The following is a 19,961-nucleotide window of genomic DNA, read 5'->3' as shown; positions in this document are numbered from 1 at the left end:
ACAAAGTTCTTCATCAAACTTCTTCCATCAGGTTTCCAGAGGCTGATGAATTTGTGAGATGGTGTGATGGGGTGGGGACATTAGGGGAGGAAAACCAGACTACTACATGGCCTCACAGGCTGCATCAGGGAGGTAGCAACAATGGGGGTACTACAGCTCCCATCCTTCTCCCTACCCAGCGCCTCAATTTCCCAGAGGGCATGGAAGATCTGAGCGAGGTGACTCATATGCCTTATCAGGACATGATGATTAGAGCAATTAGCCATTCTTGGTTATTCTGACCAAGAAAACCTTCCAGTGAGACCAGGCTGGATGTAACTGCTTTTCTGTTCTCTTGTGCCCCATAGCACCACCAGGAGAAAAGGGTTATGGGCCATAAGCCATGGAAATTCCTACTTAATATTTTGCCTTCTCGGGCCAGTGGAAAGCTGCAGCAATAATGTGCCAAGTGCCCATGTGGCCCATGGCCAGCACAGACCTGTGGCCACAAAAAAGGCTGATTTTTCCCTCTGTGGGTTGTCTGGAGCACTCCACAGATGAAGCCTAAAATCATGGTCTGAGTGTTGTTTTCTGGCTGCCAAAGAAGTATTTTCAAATGCTACATGTTCATTGACTGCTGAAAACAAAATGAATGAGATAATAAAAGACATGGGAAAATACAGGGAAGCAATATTTCTAAGAAGAGTTTATTGAAGGTATTAGTTGTCCCAAGCTGCACCACAAGGAACAGTCATGTCAGAATTTGCCCTTTTCCCCCCTACACCAGCTAGCTACAGGTAGGGCTGTAGCTCTCACTATGTGTATACATGTGTTTGATTCTTTTAATCCTATGGTCTACTTGATTTCTGCTACAACTGTTACAGTGTTTGATATTTTTCTAAGACAGGGCTAAGGAAGAAGTTATTAATTGGTAATAATTTCCCATTCTTAATTTCTGGTACCTAGTTAAGTATATGTCAGAGTTCAACTTACATTCAAGTAAGTGTGCTTGCTTGATAATACATATAGATCCATAATTCACTTTAAACTAGGCAGCCTGGGAATAATCAATTTTTGAACAGCCCAGCCTTAACGTGGCCTGTAAAACTAGTCCCAGAATGAGGATGGAGTAATACATGTGACAGAAACAGAGACATGTCTTCACAGTGAAGTGGCAGTAAATTATACTGATTTTAGTCAAACTTTCGTGGTGTCCTCTTCTTTCCAAATTTTCCTATTTTAAACAAACAAACAAACTAAGACAGACTTAGTCTTCCACACACAGACAAATAGACTAACAAGAGCCTGGAGCCAACAACACTTGTTCAGAGTTAAAAAAAAGCTGTGTTTGTTTTTTTTTTTTTTCTTAATTAAGACTTTTCTGGAAAGTTTTGGGTTTCTCAAAAGATTACAGTTTGAATACTCTTATTGATTTCAAGTTTACTAGTAAAACTCAATACCAGTACAAACCGACTAGAATCTCTTTTGATCACAAAACCAGTATATTCCATGTTTTCCCCAGCTGTAGCTTCTCTCCTGTTTCCCTCCTCCTTTGAACTGTACAAATAATGCAGCCTTATGTACATTCATGACCATCATCCGTTGAGTACTGTCAGAATATACAGTTAATTTGCTACTGCCAACTGCTTGCCTTTGTTGTCATTAACAATCATCATTTAATAAAAAGCTTTTATCAAAAATGGTTTTCCTGTAGTACTTATATTTTTCCCAGAAAAGACATTAGAATTAATTTGTTTTCACTTGATCTGTATTCTCGAGTGAATATAGCAAGGAACAAAAATAAACATACAAGAAAAACCCCAACGAGAAAGTAATGTAGAAAGAAACAATTCTATATGAAAGTAGAGTATACTTTCTTTTATTTTTTTCATAACAATTAATGAAGACTGGCAGAAAACATCACATTGCAACCATGTTTTTTTGTGTAAAAAGAAGACATTCTCCTTCTCCACGGCGTCCTATGGCTTCTTTACTGGGTAAGGCAGAAAGATTTGACCTGAAAGTTGGGGACAATTCACAGGATTTTCTGCTGGAAATGCATCTGACCCTTTGCTGATGCCATGCACTTCACTAGCCTTCCTAAGGAAGCTGTTTCCCTTGCATGTTTTTCACATACAGCCTCTGCCTGAAACATTGGAGCAACAGTTTATTATTGATACCAGAAAGTATTAACACATTTCAACAACCCCGCTATGTAACAAACCACAAAACTAAATGGGAGATACGCATCCCAGAGGAAAAGTGAAAAGAAACACTAACTCTTCACTACTGTGATTTGGTGATGAAGTGAGGACTCTCTCCCAGATGAGGAGCTGTGCCATCAGTTGCAAGGGCCCCGCAGGGCTTCTGCACGAAGCCGCAGCGAGGCTGGTTCATGAATCTCAGAGAGACCCATGGGCATATACACGTTATAAAATGCATTGCATCTGCTTCCCGAAGATCTTCCTTCTCTAATGACAGCTGCCAAAACTGGAAGGTATGATTTATGAGTATGCCAGTTCACTCTCCTGTAATGTTTTTCAGGTACATAAAGACATACTGAAAGGATATCAGGGGGTTACCTGAACATGTAAAGAAAAACAGTTGATGCTGAAGAGCTTCACTTCTGAAATACAGGAGTGTTGTGTGCCCTTCCTTCCTTCCTTCCTTCCTTCCTTCCTTCCTTCCTTCCTTCCTTCCTTCCTTCCTTCCTTCCTTCCTTCCTTCCTTCCTTCCTTCCTTCCTTCCTTCCTCTCCTCCTCCCTCCCTTCCTTCCCTTTCCCCTTCCCCTAAATGAAAAATGAAAGAATTTTCACCAAAACTACAGTTTTTGAACTCACGACATTTTGGGCAAATCCCAATTTGGATAGTGAACGCTGCACCAGTGCTCCATGGGAGTTGTATAGGGAGTGCCTCCTAGACTAATTCAAACTGAACACACGGCCCATGCTGTTTCATGAGCTTCTGTTTCAGGGAGGAGAGATGATACGTTATGGGAATTTCATGGTCTGATGCATCGTAGAGTATGAAATATGGCAGGGGAGATCCGCTCCATCTATGAGGATAAGGACACTAAGCAACAGAAGTACAGCTCCTCCGAGACAGCATCAGAATTGAAATATTTGGGTTTCAACTGTTTTATCCATAAACTCAGTTTTCTGTAAAAAGCAGTTCTAATTAAAAAAAGTATACATTCATGAACAGCTTTACATAAAATGGAGGAACGTAGCGTAGTATGGTTACTGTTCTCTGGAATAGACTTCGGAGGCGACCTGGAATGCATTCTCCCTTATTAAAAAGGAAAATGACACTTCCATTAAAGAAAGAAACAATCCGTTCCTCCCAAGCCATCCGTGAGAAATTCTCAGTGTATTTTCTGTTTGAAATTTAAATTCGAGCATAATACCACCCACTGCACGAAACGAATGTGATTAAAATGATGGCTCCTTTTATTTTCAATTAAAATACATTTTAAATGTTTATCTTTCCACACCAAATGCAAATGCAGGTGCATAATACAGCAGTGGGAAACCACCAGAGTGGAATCCCGCTGACCCAGTTTCAACATCCTGGTGGACTGAAATGAAAAAAATAATTAAAAAAACCCTAAGAAAATCATGTCAAAGCATCTCATCCCCCCACCCCCAAGCCCACCAGGGCCCCAAAGTGACTGTGCTGCATGAGAGTAACAACAAAAAACCCCAACAATAAACATTAATTTGTGCATAAAACAGCGGATGTAGTGGGATTTGCCATGATCCATGATCATTTTTTTTTTTGGGGGGGGGTGTGTTGGGGGGATCAAAGAACGGGTTGGGTTGGAAGGGACCTTAAAGCCACCCAGTTGCTGCTCCCGCCATGGGCAGGGACACCTCCCACTAGATCAGGCCCGACCCAAGTGGCGCGGCCGAAGCTGCCCGGGGCCGCTCGGCTCCGCTCGGGACCGCTCGGCTCCACTCGTGGTCGCTCGGCTCCACTCGGGACCGTTCGTCTCCGCTCGGGGCCGCTCGGCTCCACTCGGGGTCGCTGGGCTCCTCTCGGGGCCTCTCGGCTCCACTCGGCTGCTCTCGCCCCGCCCCGCGGTAACGCCACCGCGCGGTCTCCAGGCAACGGCACCCGCGACGGCGCGGGGCTCCCGGCGGGACGGGGCGGCCATGGAGCTGCCGCTCCTGCCCGGGTTCTCTCGCAACCGAAACGTGAGTGGCGGCGGGGGAAGCCCCTATAGCCCTCCCGTCCCCTGCAGCGCACGGTGGTCTCGGGCGGGGGGCTCTCCCTGCGGAGCCGGTCCCGGGGGTGGCGAAGTCTTCCCTGCTCTCCTTATCCCGCAGGGGGAAAACGAGGTGCTGTCGGTGTGCAGCCCCCCCGCTCTGCGTCCAGAAATATCAATGTCCTGCTCTTGGGAGCGGGAATACTTTGCTGAGAGGCCGGGGCTGGGGCATCTGGCAGCTTTCCTGGTGGGAAGAAGGGTGTTGTGGACCTTCAGGTGGGAAGAAGGGTGTTGTGGACCTTCAGGTGGGAATCCAAGGTCCAAAGAGAAAGGGAGGGATTTGATGCAAGGAGCAGTTACTATTACAAAAAGTCGAAGCTAAAGCAGAGTTAAGTTTCATCTAAGTAATTGTATTTTTGTTGGAAGTTAGGCACAATGTCCCTCTGGTGGCCTGGGTTCTTTTCCAGACGCTGTTCTTTAGAGGTGATAATGCCTTATGTTCCTTGTGATCCATGCTGAACACGTCTCTTCCGTAATCACCTCTGTTTGGCACCTTTAGTCTTTCTCTATGTCAAATGCAAGGTCAGACAGGGCTGGAGCCAGCTCCAAATTAGCAAGAGTTTTGACTGTGGCGATGTTCAGGATAACATTAAAATTAGTCCTTGGAAAGTAATAGAATATGTATAAGATTTCTGGGAAAATTTATCCATATGCATGGAAGTCCAAATCCATCCTGTTCCAGCTCTTGTCTCACCGCACAGCATTGATGAAGGTCGCTCCCTCATGTTGCCCATGCCTGACAGAGGATGCTCGCTTTCTAAAACTCCAAAACAATTCCTGGAGTGTTTATATGCCGGCATTTTCGGTATCGTTTCTGTGGGCAGGGAGTATCATTACTGTGGGAAGGGAGAGGCACACACCCTCTAAATAAACCCAAAAGCCTTTCCAGAGGGGGGTGGGAGATGGGAATGCTAGGGATGCTAACATAGTTTTTCAGAGCTTCTGGTACTATTAAATAGTGATGGCAGTCTGTGAGTGTATAAGGTGGTATTTTTATCATGAGCCACAAGAGCAAACAAAAGAGAAGGCTGCCATCACTACTTCAGGCTTGTTCAGCAAGGATAGGAAAAAAAAAATGCTCAATACAATCTGTACTGTGAAATGGTGCAGGAGGTAAGGAAGGATCTTGGCATGGCAGCGTACCTGGTGCCTTTTGGAGGCAGATGAAATAGTATAGACTTTCTTAATGTTAAAATATCTGGAAGGGAATCTGTTGTTTTCATGCTCTGAACATGTTGTGGCTGTTGGAGCCCTCATTTTTCTGTCCTGACTGCTGGGTTGCTTTGATAGCACGTGAGTCTGATCCACCCTATCGAGGGAGTGTGTAGAAGGGGATAATGTAGTTCAGGGATGATTTGCAAGTGATTTGCCAAGACACGTGTCAACACCAATGATACCACGAGCTTCAGTATCCCTTCAGCATGAGCCTTCTTCATGCTTTTAACATATCTGGAGCCTACTTTATGAGCTATGAATCAGTTCGCATTAAGTGCCGTCCAGTGTAAAACCTCTGATAGCTCTCTAAAAAAAAAGACGGTTGGATGCAATTGTAGCTACCCCAGTGTGAAACTGCACAGAAATAGGTGGACTCCCCAACCTCACTTGGTCTGTCAGTACTACATAGTTGCAGGCAAACACAGCATCTCTTGCAGGAAGACCCAGCTTACAAGCAGCAAGCATCTTTAAGGCAACTTCTTCCCTGTGAAGAGCAGGCTGGGTGCCATTGTGTTAGAAGGAATAAAAAAAGGGGGTCAAGTGGCCAATACTCAGTCTCTGTTGCTGAATTCCAGTTTGTATAGTAGAGAGTTGTTTGTGTATATAACACTTCAGGTAGCTGCTGGGCAGGCATATCAGCAACATTGAAATAGGTTTGCGCCATTGGTGTCTGCTGGGTGGAAGCAGAATAGCTTAGTTCAGTGTTATCTGTAACATTAATTTATTGTTCTCCAATTTTCAATTTAACTTAATTGATAGAGTTTATTGGTTTTGGGAGTGAGATGGAGCAAATTGTCTCCAGACCTCCACAGGAGCAGCAAAGAGTCTTTGTGATGGACATAGTGGCTCCTTTTTCAGAAATAAGGCACAGTATTTGGCTTCACATGCTTGGTAAGAATTATGCATAGAGAGCATCAAACACCCAATGCTGAAGTACATATAGTGTGTATGTACGTAACGAGAACTAAAGGTGTGAAAACCAAGTCACAATTGCTACAAGGCAGCATTGAAATACCGTTGTTATACTCTTGTTAGGGCTCCAAATTGCTCTTTTTGGCAATCTGTGAGATAGTGGAGTTAATACAGATAACTCACCTTTCTTGAAAAGAATTTCTGATTTCCATGTAGTTGTTGGCTATTCTATTTAATTTTATTTTCATATAGTTCCACAAATGAGAGGCTTAGGAAAGTGTATTTAAAGGGGGGAAAAAAGTGCCATTGCTATAGATAAATTGAAAAAGAGGAAATTCTTTTCACCTGTCAGTACTCCAATCATTGCTGTAAACACCTCTTATTGCACAGAAAAAGTGCTAGAAAAGCATCCCCTGAAGAAGGATGAGCAGAGGATGGGGGTTGCTGTTGCTATCAGCCCTTGGTTTATAGTTATGGATATTAATACCACTCTTATTGTTGTTCAAGCTAGTACGGCAATCCTCTTTTCTCTGCCCCTAATGCTTCTACCTGCCTCATATACAGGCCCACAAAAGGAAGAGCAATACACATGCATTTTGTCTACCTTGGATGTGTTTAACAAGGCAGATGGGCTGTCTTCAGTTACGGAGACGGAGTCTAACTTCAGAGAGGCAGGAACTGCGTTGACAAGTGGGAAGTAAGAAATCTTTTCACAGCACTTAGGTCTCCAGATCTAAAACCACTGGACCTTGTATTACCCTTCCATTATGATTATTATTACTTCTAGCTCACTCTACCAGGAACGCTTACTTCCTTTGCAGCCAGGAGCAAAATTGCTTCATCTCCGGCCAGGAGCAAGGCCAGTGAGGCTAGGCAGCTCGCAGCCACCCTGGAGCCAGCACTGTGAAACGTGGCAGCTGCTGGCTGTTTTTTGCTATTTTTCCTTCCTTGAGCTGGAACTGACTGGTGCCTAGTTCAGCTACATCCCTGAGAGCGATGCTGCCGCTGTGGTCTCGTGTAGCTGGGACAAAATCTTGCTGCCCTAGCATTACAGCTAATGAGACTGGAGGGAGACTTAAGGATGTGATAAGCACATTTGAAACAGATAGAATGGGTCCTGTGGTAATGTAAGGTAATGTTTCCTTTGTACTAAATGAAGAGCAGGGATGAAAGGGACAGGTGTAGCACAAGCAGTGCCATCTTTGATGTTTTGTTTGATGGGATGGAGAAGAATGACAGCTAGCAGAAGGTGTCAGAAGTGTACAAAGAGAGTAAAAGGAACCGCTTCATTTTTTCGAATCTTTTTAAAATTGGAATTATTGTAGTTTGTGTACACATAAGTCCACTCATGAAATGAAACTCCTTCACATCCTTTAAAACTCCTGTCCTTGAGCGGAAGTCCATAGGTAAGCTGCTTAGCAGCAGTGCCTGTCATGTTCACATGTGGGTGATCAGGAGATGTAACAATAGAGCAGGCTGGTATTTTGCACACAGATTAGCCCATCTTCTGCTTGCTTATGAGGCCTCACTCTTCAGGGGGCTTACTAATAGGCAGAAGTCAGGCCTTTTCCCTTTACTGAGACTGAGGAGGACGGGGTTTATGCTGGGAATGCTGATGCCCCTGAGCGAGGCTGATGCTCCTCTGTCTTGACAGCCTTAGAGAAGTGCCCTTTTCTGCCCAGCAGTGGCAGGATGTGGTACACACACATCTTTTACTGTCCTGTTGCATTAGAGAGTTTATTAATTTCTTTATTTTCAAAAACTGATATTAACTTGCGGGTTACCTGTTTGAAAATGTTACTACCTGTTGCATACCCTTGAAAAGGGGAGTTCCTCAGTACTTTTATTTTGTTCCTGCCACTGAAGCTGATGTTTGAGAGCCATGGAGAGACCTAGCTACTGTGGCTTCTGCTTGTGGTCCCCAGCTGATATTGAAATTGTGCAATAAAGAGATTTTCAGCATTGTCCATACAAGTTATATGCGTGTCACCAGTTTGTCAGGACAGAAGATCACAGATCTTGATAACCATGTTTAATCCTGCATATGGTGGAAACGTAGCATACAGTAGGTTTGCTCTGTTACTGCAAGAAAAGGTGTGTGGATTTGGAGCCTGGACTGTGCTAGGGATGACACTGGTTGCAATGTGACAGCATCATGACTTCCATTGTTAGTGTTACTGGTCTACCTTCTGTTCTCAAAGGCAGCTACCCTTTCTGATACTAGATTGATGTTCTTGCCTGGTATCAGCAGCTAGTGAAGAGGATCACATAACTTGCATGGGTCAGATCCACCAAGTCCTGGCTGACCAGTGTATTTTCTTGCCTGAGGTTTGAAATGTCTCTCAAAGAGAGAATTCTCTGCAACAATTCTGCATGGCATTTCTTGGAGAACTGGCCAATAAGTTTATAGATCTCGGGGGGGCAATACATCTTTGAGAATATCAGTTTCTGTTGCACACTTTTGTGGCACAGCAGAAATTCCCCATCTGCCTTGTTTATTGCAGGAGCTTGGAATTGCCTTCAACTATGATATTGTTGCTGTCTCTGTTTCCTGGTTTGAGTATATTCTGCTGCTCTGTAATCATTGACGCCAAACCAGGACATTAGCTTTTCTTGACAGAGGGCTTGCCAAGCTCTTTATAAGTTAACCTGGCTGTTTTGCCTTCCCTTCTTCTTTCGCTGGCCTTCTTTCCTGAGCCTCTTCCACTACCTTGTGACCCTCAGCCCCACTCCCCCAGATTTCTGCTTGTTGGCAGCCCCTAAACCCAAATCGTTCTGTAGCTGCCTGTCAGAGTTGCATTTTGGACCCTTTACTTTATATCCATCTGTTGTCTTCTCAGTCTGTACCAGCTCAGGTAATAAAAACAAGCTCGTAGAATCATAGACCCACAGAATGGTTTGAATTTCAAGGGACCGTTAAAGGCCATTTAGCTCTACGCTGAGCAGGGACATCTTCAACTACATCAAGATGCTCTGAGCCCCATCCAGCCTGACCCTGAATGTTTCCAGGGATGGGGCTTCTACCACCTCTCTGGGCAACCTGTTCTGATGTTTCACCACCCTCACTGTAAAAAAATCTCTGCCTTAAATCTAGTCTGAATTTACCTTCTTGTAGTTTAAAATATTTACCCCTTGTAGTATCATAACAGGCCTAGCTAAAAAGACTGTACTCATCATTCTTACAGGCCCTCCTTAAGTACGGGAAGGTCACTGTAAGGTCTCCCTCGAGCCTTCTCTTCTCCAGGCTGAACAATCCAAACTCTCAGCCTGTCCTCATAAGTGAGGAGTTCCAGCCCTCTGATCATTTTTGTGACCCTCCTCTGGACCCTCTCTGACAGCTCCATAGCTTTCTTACAGTGATCCAAGTTCTTAATATTGATGCACTTTGTTCTGGGATATGTTAGAGGGGCACAAGTGTTGCTGGGCAGAGTGTCTTAAGGTATTCTTCCTTTTACAGTACCACTTAATTTCTGAACATACTGAAACCTCTGCAGCAAGCTGGGCTTGATAAAAGTTGAAAATTGGTCACATGAATTTGACTGGCACTTGCACTTATTTCTGTTAGAATCATAGAATCACAGAATCATTAAAGTTGGAAAAGACCTCTAAGATCATCCAGTCCAACTGTCAGCCTAACATCACCATGCCTACTAAACCATGTCCTGAAGTGCATTTTGAACACCTCCAGGGATGGAGACTCTACCACTTCCCTGGGCAGCCTGTTCCAATGCTTGACCGCTCTTTCAGTAAAGACATATATCCTAATAATCCAATCTAAACCTCCCCTGTCGAAGCCCATTGCTTAGCTGAAGCAACCAACAGACTGTATCAGCAGCCTAAAGTAGGTCGGAAATGCCACAGTTCATCCTGGTTCAGGATTTGAGCAGGACCTTCACAGTGCAGCTTCTTTTCTTGAGGTGGAACTTAAACATGGATATGGGGAAGAGAACCAGGCTGCTGCCAGTGACTTCTGCCTTATCTCCCTGTGGCACTTGCTTAAAAACATGTAGCTCCTGAGAAAGAGTGAGTCACAGGGCTCCCTCATCACTCCAGCTACTGTGGTGAGAGAGATCCAGTTGTGTTTGCTTCAGCTGAAATGTGCGACTCCCTTGTGAGTTTGTTGTGACTCTGTATCAGAGTATTAAAGAGCAAAATGGAGCGAGCATGAGGCAGTGTTCCCCAAGGACTGCGGTGGCTGAGTTTGCAAAGCCAATAGCTGCAGTCAGAGAATCCTGACCTTTGCATTAGTCAATACTGAGTGTATCCTCAGTATTTATTTCAGGCTCACCGCACAGAAAATGGCCAGCTTTGTTCAGCACATCTACAGCCTGTTCAGCTTAGCTGCATTAGCACAGCAGACACAGTAAAGCTCTTTCCCTGCGCTCTCCAGATTTCTTTGAGAAGTCATTTAATATTACTGTGGAGGTAACATGATGTTCTGTCTCTATTTTAGGCTGGATGTGGTCTGAGTTCATTAGCTGAAGTTGCCCAAATGTCATTTTTCTCCTTTGTGAACTTCAATTAAAAGCACTCTTTTCTTAAACTTTCTTTTGTGTTTCTTTAGTTTTTGTTTTGGTTTGGATTTTTTTTTTTTTAAGGAATAACTATACAGACTTTTACAAGAGACTATTTTGCGTATGGGTTTAGGAGCTTTTTGTGGAGAAGGGGCTCATAAGTAATTCTGTCATTAGGAGTCTAAAATAGTCTTTCCATCAAACCTAAGAAGTTACAAGAACACCACAAAAGATTCTTAACAGAATTGCGGCTGTTGGGCCATGTATTTTCATATCAAATTGTGAAGAATTTTGTGATTTCATCTTCAAATTCTGCAAAAGTTCCAGCAGGAGCAAACCTGGATTACTTTGATTAACACATTACCACACTGTAGCTCACCAAAACCCAGAAACAGATGAACAGCAAGTGCTTCTAGAAGAATCTTTGAGGACATGAAAATCTTTCCTTTGCTTAGGAAAGCTGCCACCCTCACTATGCCTTGATAACTGTGCTTTTCCCTGCATTCGTGCTTTGGTAATAGGGAGGAAATAATTAAATACTTGCAGTGCCAAAAAGTGGATCTGTCCTATAGCACCTTTGGTATAAATCAGATGTTTCTGCCTAGATATTTTCCTTTAAAAACTCAGCTTATAACTACAGTTATTCCACATTTGAACTGATAAATGCAGAAAGCTCCTTTCCATTCTGACTTCTCCCCAACCCTTTATCAGCTTACCGAGGAACAAAATTATTAAAAAAAGAAACAGAAGAAAGAAAGGGCAGCTCATCAGTACTTGAAGGAGAGGGAGAAAACCATCCTAAATGCTATTATGAAGCAAGTGCCAGACCCCATCTATGCCCATCTTTTCCAGAATCACATAGCAGGAGAGCGCCTATGTTCACTTCTGAATGCCGGCTGAATACGAGTGAGCAATATGCCCAGGTGGCCGAGAAGGCCAATAGAATTTTGGCCTGTATCAGAAACAGCGTGTCCAGCAGGCCCAGGGAAGTGATTCTCCCCCTGTACTCAGCATTAGTAAGGCTGCACCTTGAATAACATGCTCAGTTTTGGGCCCCTCACTACAAGAAGGATGGTGAGCTGCTGGACCGTGCCCAGAGCAGGGCAATGACGTTGGTGAAGGGACTGGAGGACTTAGTGTTATAAGGAGTGGCTGAGGGAACTGGCGTTATTTAACTTGGAGAAAAGGAGGTTGCGGGGAGACCTTAATCACTGTCTACCACTTCCTGAAAGGAGGTTATAGTGAGATGGGTGTTGGTCTCTTCTCCCAAGTGACAGGCAATAGGATGACAGGAAACGACCTGAGGTTGTGCTAGGGGAGGTTCAGATTTGACATAAGGAAAAACTTCTTCACTGAAAGGGTGGACTCAGGGATCTCAAAGGTCTTTTCCAACCTAGTGATTCTATGATTCTTCAGGGAAGGGTGGGATGACCACATGAAGAGCTGCTCCTAGTGCCTAAATGTCAATACTTATACTGTGCACTGAAGCATGGCATTTCATATCACATCTCAAAAAATATGTCCTGATATGAAATATTCTATTTTGGGTGTTATTCCTGCAAATATGCAGCTCTTTTTAAAGTCAAGTTAAATTCCTGGTGTGAGCAATGCTGTGGGCTAACTAATCATCACACAAACAAGTATTTCCTTTTATTGATTTTCTCTTTTATTCATTAAACCTTGCTCTTGAGCTTTAAACATATGTACTTCTTTTTTTGGTATATATTATTCTTTAAACTATGACACTTGCCATGTGCCCTTTTGTTCACCTCTTTTCTAAACATTGCTTACCTTTTAAATGCCATCTTTGGTTAAGTGCTTCCATACTCCCAGTATGCAAACCTTATCTCATTTTGCAATGACTGTTTTGAAGGGTGCTGGCTAGCCCAGCTTTTGTTAACCTAAGCAAGGTATAGACATTGATTATTAGGGTATTAAAAGTAGTAATTTGTAAAAATAGTAAGTAACTTATTCTTTCTCATACCACCGTGCTTGCAAAAGCAGTATGCAAAAGGATTTTAAGCAAAGGTTAAGCTAAAGTAGTGCTTGAGCTGTTCGTGTCAAGGGCAGCTCTCTGTCCTGCGTCACTGGATTTAGAGCATCACGAGGCAAGTGAACTGTTCAGACTGTAGCCTTCAGTGTGCAGTAGTTTGTGTATATGAGTGTTGATTGTTACGAGCCATGAGGCTGGGTAGCTGCCTTTCAAATTCCTCTCGTATTGGCAGAATGAACTACTTGGTTACTTTCAGGTTTTGCAGCTTCACTGCTTGTGCGTGTCCCTAGAACTGCTGGGCTGAGTGTGTGTTATATTATCTAAGAGCTCTTGAATGTTGCTGTGATGAAGAAAAGATTATTTGTACTATTATTTGATTCAGGATACTAGCTTAGAAATAACTTAGAGCTGTCTACACCTTTTTGGAGAATGGCATTTTAAATGTATGCATTTGATAATTAGTAGTGCCCTGTCTTCCAAATGTAGTGACAGAGGTAATTCTGGCCCTCTGCTACTTTACTGACACACCTGCTCTAGTGCTGCTATGAAAAATTTCCCTGTGCAGCCTTTTCATCTACTCAGTCTTCTCTGTGCTTACCTATAACATCAGTTACTCTTCCTTCAGCCTTATCTTCCCTCATGTTCTCCCAGACCAAAGGAGGGCACAGCTCCAGTAGTCTCCATCTTCCCTTACCAGGTGTGCTCAGGTACAGTTACCCAGTGGCCCCTTTCTGCCTTCCCAGACAAAGTGTTTTGAGGATCTGAGACAACAAGGAAGGCAGGAATAGCAGAGTGAGAGGAGCTAATGAGTCAGGACTGCCACTCGTGAAGGTTTAGTGGAGCTTTCTGTTGAGTTTTGCTATTTCCTTCTCCCCTCATGTGAGACTGATGTGTGAGGTCGTTAGAGGTTTGCTGCCTGACCGCAGTTCACACCAGCTGCCTCCATTGGAAAGAACAGGCCAGCAAAGCAGGCAGCTCATTAATAGGGACATTCTCACAGGCAGGACTGATGTCCATGAGAGGCCAAAAGCTTTTCTCTGTTGCTTCAAGACTGGCTCCAGCCCCAGCCAAGAAATGTGAGTAGGCAAGATGGGTTTCATTGAGGTTCCTTGTGCATATTTTTTTAAGCACTCCATCCTTAATTGCCTGAAGAAATAATAACAATATAAAGAAATCACTACAGAGACCTTCTTTTAGAATAAGCTCTGATAGAATGAATATTCTGTCTGTATTCACATCCAACCTCCCAAAATTCAAGTGTATTCACTACTACAGAGGTATTTATTTCACACACAGGAATGCAAGTGTAAATAAGATCTTTGGCATAAGTAACGAGAGCAGGCTGTTCTCTGGGTACTCCTGAACCATTTTCATTTGTCCTCTGGAGATCAATAGAAAAGGTTCTTCCCATTTACATTTTGCAGCAGTTCTTGTGGGTGACTTTCTTCTTCCTACCATATTCCTCAATCCTTGTTGCAAGGAAGGGGGTTGGATACGGCTGCTGTCATCTTGTCTTTCAGTCCGGGTAAATTATTGGGATATTTTTCCATTTTCATCTACAGGGAGGGCAAATTGGCCACTGAAATGTGTTACTTCACTTGCAGCATTCCAGCTGTTATAGGCTTTTAAACTCTGTATTAAAAGTAATTATAGAGGAACTTCTATGGGATCAATCTCGCTTGCCTAGGTAGTTGATTTACTGTTTTAAAAACAAACACACTGATGGTTTTTTTCTGTTTTTCTTCCAAACTTTTGACAGATAGGGAAAGAAAAGTTCCACAAGTCCCAGCACTGGGGTTACTGCAACAATGTTGCTATGCTGGTTGGAGAAGATAAACCTGGAATAGGAGGTGAACCATTACCTGGTCAGAAGCCAAAACTTAAATACAGTGCATTTCCTGAAGGGATAGGAAGTGATGCTCCTGCTTGGGTGGCATTTGACAAGCAGGTATGTAGAAATCTGTATCTGTATGTTTTTTATTAATAGCTACAATATAAAGCTATATATAGCTTTATGTATAAAGACAGTATAAAGGTGAAATTCAGTCAAATACCTCAGAAGATTGTTTTGTGCATGTTAAAAATCTCCTAGATAGATGAAAAGAATGGTAATATCTATTTTTCCATCATATTGATATATTGGACAATTAATATAAAAAATATCATGCCATACAGCAACGTACAAAAATATTTCTGTATTGGGGTGCATCTCCTACAAGATATAATAAAAATAAAGGAGTAGTTGATTTATTTCTTTTTGGTGCAAATGGTGACAGCAAAGGGATTATATGGCAGCCTGGTAGGAATGAATGTAAAGTAGGCCCCAGTCCAGGAGAAAATGTACGTGGGCACTTGAGAACCATTAGCTACAGTGGAGTGCTATAGGCTTGGAATCCACTAATCCACTATCATACTTGGTTGCCCAAAATCCTGTTGACTTTTGTGTGATCTGTTCATGTGTAATATAGGTAGATGGTGTCTGTTATAGACACAGAAAGTTAAAATTAACATTTATTTGCATTGTAAGACTGTAGCAGGACCAGGGAAGTGATTGTGCCCCTTTACTTGGCTTTGGTGTGGGTGTATGTCAAATACTGTGTTCAGTTTTAAGACATTGAACTGCTGGAGCACATCCAGAGAAGGGCAATGAAAGCTTGTAAAAGGGGCTGGAGAACAAATCTTATGAGACACAGCTGAGGGAAGTGGACTTCTTCAGCTTGGAGAAAAGAAGGCTGAGGGAAAACCTTATCACTGCCTACAAGTATCTGAAAAGAGGTTGTAGTGAGATGGGTATTGGTCTCTTCTCCCAAGTAGAAGGTGATAGGATGAGAGGAAGTGGGCTCAAGTTGCACCAGGGGCGGTTCAGATTAGACATCAGGAAAAATTTCTTCACCAAAAGGGTTATTAGACTGCCCACGGAGGTGTTTGACTCGCCATCCCTGGAGGTATTTAAAAGACAGGTAAATGAGTTGTTTAGGGATATGGTTTAGTAGTGGACAGGTATGGTCAGACTCAATGATCTCAAAAGTCTTTTCCAAACAAGCGATTCTATGGTTCTATGAATTTTGCAGCACACTGTCATTACTTGCAATGTTTAAATTTACATCAAATTCTACTTAGCAAAGTTTTATTAATATTTCTAAAGCAAAAAGCCTTCAATCAGAGAAGAAAAATGATCTACAAAAAGTAATCATTCAGCAAATTGCAGAAATGTTGCATGACTAAATGATTACGGTTTTTAAATATTGGAAAGACTGGCTAATCTCATTTTTGTTTTAAAAGAAAATCCATGCAGGTAATTGCAGTACAATTATGCATTCATCTCTTTGGCTGATCAGAACTTCTACAAGAAGATTCAAGACTTGAGCAGATACATCTGACCTTCAGTTAGCATTACCTCAGACTTACACTCAGAAGTCCTTAGTGTTGCTCTCTCAATTTTCAGCAACACCCTCAAGTATGAACTGGTCTAATGTGACAAATAGTTAAGGCTTCTACTAGACCTGCACTTGCTTTATCTGCACCCTTCTTTCAACGGGTGTGCCTTGGCTTCTCAGGGCCATATGTGAGTCAGTGGGACTTTGACCCAATTTTTTAAATAAAGGAGTTAGACAGGAGGCAGTAGGGACCTGCCACTGAGTGTCTGGCACTGAACTTGGCTGGTGAGATGAGCTAGCTCTTTTTTTGATGTTCCTTTTCTAATCAATATATTCCTTCACAGGGCAATAGAGGACAGGAGTATGCAGGTTCAGGATTGGCCTCTGGGGGGCTCATGTGTTTGTATTAATTGCATGCTGTTAGAGAGTACTAACCAACTAATCTAGCTTCCCTAGTTCAGAGCCTAGAATACAACTGTTCTCCAGTACCGCAGTTTGTGAGTCAGCAGAATGGACTACATGAAAAATTATTTTAATAGGTATTTATTTCTTTAAATGCAGTCTGCTTTCTTTCCATTTATCTTTGGTTTCTAACTTTCAGCAGTACCATACTATTTGGAGGAAGGACAGGCATAAAATTTCATTCATAGTGTGTTGAGAAAAAGTTTTTGCAATGTCATATGCCTAAAAGGAAGCAGGTGCAAGTTTAATTTCTTCTGTGAATAAGTACACTGAGAAGACCTCGGGTATTGAAACAATGTTTATAATTTGACTGCTAGGGATGCCAGGGAGACTTTGTGCCAACTTTATAAAGTGCAACAGGTTTATACAATATTTGTTACTTTTGGTTTTCATAGGCATCATTTAATTTTTTAAATAATCAGTTTTGATCTTCAAAATTGCAGTTGGCTGCTGCATGTATTTCAGTCATACAGTAGCACCTTGATGAGGGTATAAAGAGGATCAGGTTTAAGTACAAAAGAACTAGCACAAACTCCTCGAATGGAGTAAACCAGGACATATGTGTATGCTCAGTGCAAGAAATAAATACAGTGTATTTAGGTCCTGATTGCGCTTGGAGATCTATGCAACAGACTCTTTTGCCTGGCTGGTGTGTCATAAGACAACCATTTTTAGGAAAGATCATTGACGAAATGAAGAACAATTAGCAATCAAATAGGACACTCAAACAATAGGTTTGTCAAGCGCCAGTACTCTAGCAGGACCAGTAGAACAGGGAGAAGAGGATACAGCATCTGAAGAAGTTTCCACTACTAAGTAGATACTTCTTGCATGTTCCCTTAAAATTGTTCTTGGAGATTAAAGACCATAAATAATACCAAGAAGTGCAAAACTTGTGTAATGGTTTGCCGAGTTTGAGCTGGGATCTCCAAACGAAAAGACCACTGTAGTAAACCACTGAGCACCTCAGCGCTGAAGTTTTTTTTACTTGCATTATTGCTATTGCATGGGACCATGAAGACCAGTTGGAATAGTCTCTGAGATTTCCCCACTTGCTGAATTGCAGAAACAGGGAAGTTCTGAAATGCCAAGACTGCACAGCTATAAATGACTCCTGGAAAACATGATTTCTCTCTCATAGCCTTCAGTACCATTCTTTAGACAGCTTGCAGGATGTGCTTAAAAAGAGCTCACCTGTCCACTTACCTCAACGGTAAAGGCATTACTGTCATGATGCACTTTATTTTCAGCAACTCATTGAATAGCAGACTAAAATTTGCTTCAGGACCTAGGTAGCCAATTGTGTTATCAAAAGTGCTTTGTTCAGAAGATTTTCCAAGCAGCCTGCTGATAGTTTTAGATTTGATTTATTTCTTTACTTTAAAGTTTCATCTCTGCTTAGATGTTGTGATAATAAAAATGCCAAGCAAAGAATTTTAAATTTATGTGATTTAATGTGGATTTCTGTTCTTACATTTCTGAGAAATAAATCTGCCTCCTGAAATCCATACACTTAGTTACTTTTAATGTATACAAATTTACTTTATTGACACAATTTGCAAAAGCATTGGAGATTTTTCTGTTTTATACTTATTTATTGATTTTAATAGGTATTGTCTTTTGATGCCTATTTTGAGGAAGAAGTACCTGACAAAAATCAAGAGCCATATAGAATCAGACATTGTAAAATATACTTCTACCTTGAAGATGATACAATTCGAGTGGTTGAACCCCAAGTGAAAAATAGTGGCATAACTCAAGGTATCTGTTTTTAATAACACACTTTTTTTTGCCTTTTTTGTCTTTCTTTAGTACAGTCTTGATCCATTCCAAATGATGCATAACGTCACTCCTTATAGTTAAAATGCAATGCAAATGAGCAGCTTAATCATGTTTTCTTGTTATGGATCACAATGTGAATTTTTTTATTGTCTTACTTTCTGAAGACGTAGGCTTTGTAAGGCAGAATCTCCTCCCATACTCAAACATAGAATTTTTTTCTCCGATATAGTTGGTTGAAATCATATGATAGTATGTCTTTTGTCAGCGTTGTCGCTTCTGCAAAAGCAATTTATGTTCTAGATCTCCATTCCTGAGCCTGGCTCCTCCTATCTTGGCACTGACAGTAAGTTCTCTAGTGACGGCTCTGTAACTCTTCATTAGCTTCTGCAGTATCTGCTGTTACTGAAGGAGACCACCTTTTGTGCCTCTGGCTGTTGGTTATGATTAAAGTGCCCTTGGCACAGTAATTTTTCCTTGACACCTCTAAGTTAAGCTTTCTTGCCTAAGTGTCACGTCACTGCATTTGGTCCAGCCTGAGGACTTTGGGAGGAGGGTTTACTGAGGTGATTTACTGGAGTATTAATGGACTTGGTTTACATTAAGAAAATGTGATCTAGCAGTCAACATCCTGTTCCTGAAGGGGAATGCAGCTGCTCCTGCTTGATGTTTGTGGGTCACTGCCAGAATTAAAAAAAGTTTTCAAAGGATATAGTCCAGATAAGCAGGATGTCTTGGGATGAGTATCTTGAGATACTCCCAATCCCCAAAGATGTTTTGAACATTCTGGTGGATCTTAGTACAGCAATTTTCAAAAATAAGTTAACCACTTAACTACCATATTATTTTCTGAGATGAGCAGATGCTGTTGAATTCTGCAATTGAATTGTCTACAGAGTAGGATAATACTTAAAAGTGCTACGTGTATCATTGCTGTTATACCTGGGATCAAATTACTTGAGAACCTTTTCTTAAACCAGTACAGCAGGCCCTGCTCTCACTGTGTTGAGTAGTTCTTCTTGCCAGAAATCTTGTTGGCTCTTAGCAGGAACTGGTTTTAAATTCAGACAAACCTCATCCTACTCCTATCTGGGAAAGTGCTTTTTCAAGGCCTGAATATGTCCATGTTGGATCTCTTCTCCTGGGAACTTAGAAATTACTTACCCTCTCCCTGCACTCATCTGCATGAGGCTGGAGACATCATAGGGTTTAGGTTTTCCTTGACTTGCGAGTTCCAGGACTGGGAGTGGCTGTTTCTGGATTTTGTGGCTTACAACAAATGACCGTTTACAAAGGAAGTACAATTAACCTGAGTGTCAGAGGTGATGTCTTTGAGAGAGAAGGTGGAAGCCACGTTGATTAGGGCAGGATAAAGCAAATTTAAAGCTGATTCCTTTGAATCTAGATATAGAAATGCATCATTTTCATCATCTTTGTAATATGGGTTGTGCAGGCTGTCCCTT

The 19,961-nt window shown here is 42.1% G+C and overlaps 1 protein-coding gene across 3 annotated transcripts in view; it reads left to right on the top strand.

The window, feature by feature from the left end:
• Positions 1-4,072: 4,072 nt before the first annotated feature.
• EFHC2 (EF-hand domain containing 2) overlaps positions 4,073-19,961 on the top strand; it is a 68,774-nt gene continuing 52,885 nt past the window's right edge. For all 3 annotated transcript variants that reach the window (XR_008448251.1, XM_054056808.1, XM_009560897.2), the window contains exons 1-3: positions 4,073-4,175; positions 14,640-14,828; positions 18,330-18,480. Coding sequence is in view for 2 of the 3 variants with exons in the window: in XM_054056808.1 (XP_053912783.1) it covers positions 4,134-4,175; positions 14,640-14,828; positions 18,330-18,480 (382 nt within the window). In the remaining variant the exon portion in view is untranslated. The remainder of the gene's footprint in view (positions 4,176-14,639; positions 14,829-18,329; positions 18,481-19,961) is intronic.

The sequence above is a fragment of the Cuculus canorus genome, chromosome 1, assembly GCF_017976375.1.
Source record: "Cuculus canorus isolate bCucCan1 chromosome 1, bCucCan1.pri, whole genome shotgun sequence".
Taxonomy (NCBI): Eukaryota; Metazoa; Chordata; class Aves; order Cuculiformes; family Cuculidae; genus Cuculus; species Cuculus canorus.
The sequence above is the reverse complement of the archived record's forward strand: the minus strand, read 5'-3'. Positions and strand labels throughout refer to the sequence as shown.